Raw genomic sequence first — 6,961 nt, 5'->3', positions numbered from 1 at the left:
TTGGGGTGCCTGGGTGGCTCAGTTGGTTAGGTGACTGATTCTTGATTTCAGCTCAGGTCATGATCTCAGGGTTGTGAGATCAGGCCCCACATAGGGCTCCACGCTCAGTGCAGAGTTGGCTTGGGATTCTCTCCCTCTACCTCTACCTCTCCCCATAACCCATCCCACCACCACCCTCTGCTCAGGTGCTCTCTCTCTCTCTCTCTTCCCCCCCCTCAAAAAAAATGCTTATGTATTTTAACATTTTCTTCCTTCATAATCTCATGTTCTTGTGTCCCTTCTCTGCAAATACTAAGGGCTACAATAAATAGAAGAATATTTAGCTCTTTTTATGTCCCTCAACATATTTGAATTTTCTCTAAAGGATTTAAAAAAAATTTTTTTTGTATACATCTTTCATGAGATTTACTGCTACATACGTTAGGGTTTTTGTTCTGTTGTAGCCAGTATATATTTTCTATTTTTCAATTTAGTGTACAAAAATGCTATTGATTTCATGTATTGAACTTGCATGTAGCAATCTTGCTAGACTTGTATTATTTCTGTTTTTGATTTTCCTGGATTTTCACTTATGATAAGTATATTATATGAAAATAACTGTGATATAATATACTTATGCCTAATTTGTTTCTTTTTGTTTTGGTGTAAAATTAAGACTATCTGTATATGTTGAAGAGTAATAGATATGGAGAACATCTTGATCCTGTTACTGAGTTTAATGGGAATGTTTCTGAAATTTTGCCACTACATATCACGTTGTATGTTTTTGGTAGATATGCCTCATTAGATAAGAAAGAGCTCTATTTTGCTCAAGTTTTAAATCCTGAAACAGGTGTTGAATTTGGTCAAATGAACTTTATCTATTAAATGATAATTTGGGTTATTTTTTCTGTTGATACTTTTTATTACACTAAATAATTACCAAATGTGAACCATCTTTATATTCTTAACAATCATTGGTATTACTGATTTTTTTTCCCCTTTTGCCTCAGATTCCAATATGGCTGTTACTGATCTTGTCTTTTTAATAATTTTGATACTTTCATCATGAATTGCTTTATTTTTAAAAACTGCTGCATTACAATATTATTTTTCTTGGTTACTGACTTTGTTTTAATGTCTTCTCAAATTTTGTGCCTGAGCCTCACTCCAGGCCCAACCCTGGCTGTCAGATCACAAATTGCAGATAGTGCTTGTGGCAACTGGATACCTGGAGTGGACTCGTGAACTTAACCAGAAAGTAACATTCCTCTCAGCATAATATTTGGGTCAAGGCTGGCCATAAGATATTTGGGTCAAAAAGAGTGTGGCCAGGATTTTTTTTTTATATAAGAAATTTTTTTTAAGAGTTTCATGTTCACAGCAAAATTGAAGAAAAGGTGCAGTTTTTCCATATATCTTCTACCATGACACATGCATGGCCTCCCCCATCGTCATCAATCCCCCAGCAGAGTGGTACATTTGTTACAGTTGATGAACCTCCATTGACACATAATGATCATCCAAAGCCCATAGTTTATCTTGGTTCACTCCTGGGGTACAATCTATGGATTTGGAAAAATATATAATGACATATTTTCATCATTAAGGTAACCTACAGAGTATTTTTACTGTTTTGAAAATCCCGTGCTCTGACTATTCATCCTTCCTTTCCTACTTACCCCTGGTAACCACTGATCTTCTACCATTTCCATAGTTTTGCCTTTTCCAGAGCACCATATATTAGGGATCCTACAGCATGTAGACTTTTCAGATTGGCTTCTCTCACTTAGTAATATTCAAAATTCTTCCATGCCTTTTCATGGTTTCGTAGCTCATTTCTTTTTGACATTGAATAATATTCTATTGTCTGGATTTAGCACAGTTTATCCATTCATCTGCTGGAGGACATCTTGGTTTCTTCCAAGTTACAGCCATTATGAATCAAGTTGCTACAAATATCTGTGTGCAGGCTTTTGTGTGGACAAATATTTTCATCTATTTGGGTAAATAGCAAAGAGCATGATTGCTAAATGGTATAGTAAGAGTATGTTTACTTTTGTAAGAAACTGCCAAATTGGTTTTGAAAGTGGCTATACCATTTTGCATTCCTACCGGTAATAAATAAGAGTTGCTCTTGCTCTATCCACCTCCTTGCCAGCATTTGGTCATGTCCGTGTACCTGATTTTAGCCATTCTAATAGATGTGTAGTAGTAGCTCATGGTTGTCATTTGTATTTTACTGATGTTCTGTGTTGTGGAGCATCTTTTCATACGCTTATGTCACCTGTAGATCTTCTTTGGTGAAGTGTCTATTAAGGTCTTTAACCCATTTTTTTTAACAGGGCTGTTATTTTTCACTTTCAAATGTTCTTTATATATTTTGGATTACAGTCCCTTATCAGATGTGTCTTTTGGAATATTTTCTCCCAGTTCATGGCTTGTCTTCTAATCTCTTGACATTATCTTTTGTAGAGCAGAAGTTTTAAATTTTAATGAAGTCCAGCTTATCAGTTATTTCTTTCATGGATCGTGCCTGAGGCCAGGACTTCAATTCTTTTGAGGTAAGAGAATCTAAACTTTCCTAGAAAACTTTATCTGAGAGGATGTGGGCCTTAAATTCTGGAAGTCATCTTGAAACCTGTGAGATTAAAAAATAAAGGCAAAAAATGTTGGGCAGCAGAATCAGGAATAAAGATAGACTGAGTTTTCTAGACAGTATGAGGCCCTGAGTCCATCTATACTGAGGTAAAATACCTTTGGCCTTTCTAATTTTGTGATTAAATATATCCCCATTTTGTTTCAGACTTTAGGAACCAGAATTTTTTTGGATGAGGAATTTTGGCCAGAATTTTTGGATGAGGAAATCCTATTCATTGTCCTAATGCTCTATTTTATTAAATTAGATGACTAAATGCCTACACACCTCTCTCGCTCGCTCGCTCGCTCTCTCTCTTTGGTGAAATGAATTACCATGTATTACTACTCCCTTAAAAAGTGATGTGAATAATTCTAGCCAAGACACCAGCTATGTGATTGTAGTTCAGAGATTGGTCCTAAGGGACTAACAGGATCTGCTCTGTTCCATAGAACAGAATACAGTAAAAGCAATTTAGGTGTGTTCATGCTAAAGTTCTTGAGAAAGAACTGAAAGTCAAAAGTTGGAAACAAAATTCAAATACTAACTTCATAAAAAGTAAACAAAAATATGAGCAGCTGACAAAGGAACTCAAGGTTTTTCCTAAATAGTTGATTACTTTAATGTCATTTTCTTCCTTATTCTGGCATGGAAATGGGCCAGGACACCTTCAATAGTCAAGATTGGAAGTCCCTTATAAAATGTATAGTTACATGACACATATTTAAATATAGATGTCATAATTATATAATTGTATGAGATGATTGATAGAAATACATATGGAATGGAGCATGGATGGTAAAACATAGTATATTAATTTGTTTGACAAATAAGATGTCCTAGTATATGAATGCACATTTGTAATTGAAAGGAGATTATTAACAAATTCCAGTAAAGAAGGTAAAAGTCAACTGGAGCTTATGGAACAATTTTTTTCTTTGTCTTAGGACTCAATCTTTGTAATAACTGAAGAACACTAAAATTTTTTGAAGTATAAAAAACATCATAACAGTCACATTTTATTATTCAGGATAATATTTTATTATAATGTAAAAACTAAAATCATTTGAGCAGTTTTCAGTATGATCTGTTGATATTGAACATAGAATAAACAAAGTAGGTAAATATATATAAATTCTGTATAATGTAATTCTACATAAAATTCACAGTTAGATGTATTTGATTATGTAAAACAAAGCAAGACCATACCACCAGAGAGCTTCTTATCTAAAAACAGAGTAAAAATAATATTCTCATGAATTAAACATTGCAAACTATCTTAGTGAGTCTTTCTTGATTAAATAATGAACCCATGAATGGTTTTTGGAGGAAACATTCAACTCACTAATGTGTTATTTATATGTTGTTGGTGGCAACTAATCACTTACCCTAAGGAGACATTACCCTTTATTTAAAGGTGTTGCTATCCATGTATAAATGATAACAATGCATATTTCACGGGGATTTTGATTTCCAAAAGTCTCAAATTCCACAGCAAAGATCCAGATTAAGGCAGTTACTTATGTATATATTGTGTATATTATTACATTTGAAATCAAGATATAAAATTTTTAAGTCAACAAATTGACACTATTTTATAATGATGTAAGTTTTATGCCATAGGATGAAAATGATTTATAATTCTATCTTAAGACTTCATATTCAGCCTCAAAACATAGTGATTTTATAGCTCACATCAGCTGGACCCTGAATTCATGTGGATAGTTGGGAAGAGATCATATTTTTAGGTAGGAAATCAGCATGAATAAGCTGAGTAATTAAAGATGTATTCAGTGAACAGTGTAGACCCTTTTAACTAAATTGAAATAGTCAAGAAAGAGCAGTAGTTAAGTCCAAAAATATATATATCAAAATAAAATTGTGGGGAATAGGGTGGGGTTAAGTACCAACTAGTGAGTCCTTGATGGATTTTGAGTGGTAGAGAAATATATTGAATTAATTCTTAGGAATTAAATCAATACTGATGTGAAGAATGCAATAGGGGCAAAAAGCCTGGAGTTGAAGTTTACGAAAAAGGAAGCAATAGTGTTTAGATACTGATTAGATATGTATATGAAGAAAAATAAGTCAAATTGGGTTCAAACTTTCAAGGCTGAGGAACAGGCAAAATTAAAATACTATTGCTAGAGAAAAGTCATAAAGCTAAACTAAGCGGATGAAGTGATTAGTTGTTTCTAGATGATAAGTTCAAATTTAAATGCAAAGTTTGAGATGAACGCTATAGAAACTAGAATGTCCAGGAGGCTGTTGAGAGAGTGAATAGCTGAGCAGAGAAGGAAATGTATAGATCTGGAGAAAGTGAATTAACTCCAAGGAAAGGTTAAGTCACTGAGAGTCAATAACACATAGATTTTTCCAGTAGAATCTTCCTCTTCTACAGCAATAACATGACTTTTTTTCCCCCCGCCTTAAACATGACTTACTGGATTGTACTATGTGCAAAGCCTAATGATAAATGAGTAGATTTCAGTAGGTTTAAATAGTCTTACTATTTTGGGTAAGAGAAAATTTTGTTAAACAACAAAATTGGGAAGTACTGAAACAATTTCCTTTTTTTTTTTTTTAAAGCTGACACTTTAAAATTTACTCGAATGAATTTTGTTGTTTCACAGGATTTACAGTCCCTTCTAAGAGTAGATTTTGCATTCAAGAGATAATTATAGTCAGAAGGGGTTATTATTGCTATGTAATAATAAATAAGGAATCCTCAAACTCATGGTTACAAACAACATTATCATCTCTCATAGTTCTATGAGTTGCCTGGGCTCAGCTCGGTGGTTCTTGCTTAGAGTTTCCCATGCTCCTATGGGCAGATAACATCAACATCTGTGCATCTGAAGGCTCCACCAGGCTCCTTCACAAGGCTGGCAGGTGAGGTTTTCTGGGAGCTCAGGTGGTCAACAGAACAAAGTGAACCTCACCTCTCTGTGTGGCTCAACAATTTCCTTTTGATTGCCATTAAAAACTTCCCTTTCCAGGTGCCTGGGTGGCTCAGTCATTAGGCGTCTGCCTTCAGCGTGGGTCATGATCTAGGGGTCCTGGGATCAAGTCCCACGCCAGGCCCCCTGCTCAGTGGGGAGTCTGCTTCTCCCTCTGCCCCTCCCCCCTGCTCATGATCTCTCTCTCAGATAAATAAATCATAAAAACAAAAACTTCCTTTTCCACCAAGCTTCTTCTTACCATGATCTGTACGTAACACACAACTTTTCAACCATTTTTACTAATATAATGGGTCATAAGCAAATAAAAAATAGTTAAATCAATCAGAATCAGGCACATGATAGAGTTGACTCTCTTTGTTCAGATAATGGTTTGGCTCAGGACTGATCTGAGGTACTGGTTTATAAAAAAGGAGAAAAAGTATGTCCAGGGAGGGAAGCACATGATGGAATTGTATTATTACCAGCTCTAGTTAAATGTATAATTGAGTGATCCTTACAGAAGGAAATGCTTGTCACCATTTTAGATGTGAAATCCAAAAAGTGCTTGATCTTTAATAGCTGTATTTTTTAATCTGTGCATAGGCTATAAAGGAGATCATCATCTACATGATCAAAACAAATAAATGACAACATATTCTCAAACAGATGATCACCAAATGAAAAAATGGACTGATTTGATGTGGCCAGTAATATGATAATTTGTAGTCAATGGGAAATAGAAAGGGATTGAGAGAATAAGTAAATTCATAGTAGTCAGCCCTTGAATACGTACTTTGATTAGATAAATTCTGATATAGATTATTAATAGTGGTTAATATGTACATAGAAAATTCATGGAAATATTCATTGAAAGGATTTCAGGAAAGAAAAAATAAGAATTATAGTGAAAAGTTTCATCCAAAATATTTAGAACTGATGTAATAATGTAACAAATTTATATTTTTTTAACAAAAATTTTTTCATATACTATTTTCACTGTCTGCTTCTTTCTTTTTCTTTTGGTTTTAATTAATCCTCCTTTTGATATTCTTTGGATGAAACCTATAGAAGGAAGAGAAACAAATTTATTATGCATAATAAAGTAATACAGTAAAACATTTTATCTAAATTTTCTCAAATTATCTTTTAATATATAGAACTAAAAATTGGCTTAAAAGCCTTTAATTTGTCTTTATGCAGAACAACCTATTTCTAAGGAAGTCATTTCACATATATAAGAATTAGCAAAAATGGATAAGCATGTTTCTGAATTTTTATTACTCTTCTTCACTTAGAAATTCGTGCTAACTTTATTAAAGCAAACATGGCTGAATATGGTTGGTGGAATTATATGTGATTTTCATTTATGTATTAATACTCTATAAACATGCATCATTTTTAT

General features: G+C 33.6%; 1 protein-coding gene across 4 annotated transcripts in view; it reads right to left on the bottom strand.

Moving 5' to 3' along the window:
* Positions 1-3,634: 3,634 nt before the first annotated feature.
* Positions 3,635-6,961, bottom strand: part of TFPI (tissue factor pathway inhibitor) — a 547,151-nt gene continuing 543,824 nt past the window's right edge. For all 4 annotated transcript variants that reach the window (XM_081813998.1, XM_081814000.1, XM_081813999.1 and 1 more), the window contains one exon: positions 3,635-6,621. In XM_081813998.1, coding sequence (XP_081670124.1) covers positions 6,515-6,621 — 107 coding nt within the window. In that variant the 3' untranslated portion in view covers positions 3,635-6,514. The remainder of the gene's footprint in view (positions 6,622-6,961) is intronic.

Source organism: Leptonychotes weddellii, chromosome 3 (assembly GCF_054177405.1).
Source record: "Leptonychotes weddellii isolate Sample4059 chromosome 3, ASM5417740v2, whole genome shotgun sequence".
NCBI lineage: Eukaryota > Metazoa > Chordata > Mammalia > Carnivora > Phocidae > Leptonychotes > Leptonychotes weddellii.
Note: the sequence above shows the minus strand (reverse complement) of the source record. Positions and strands in the feature narration are given on the sequence as shown.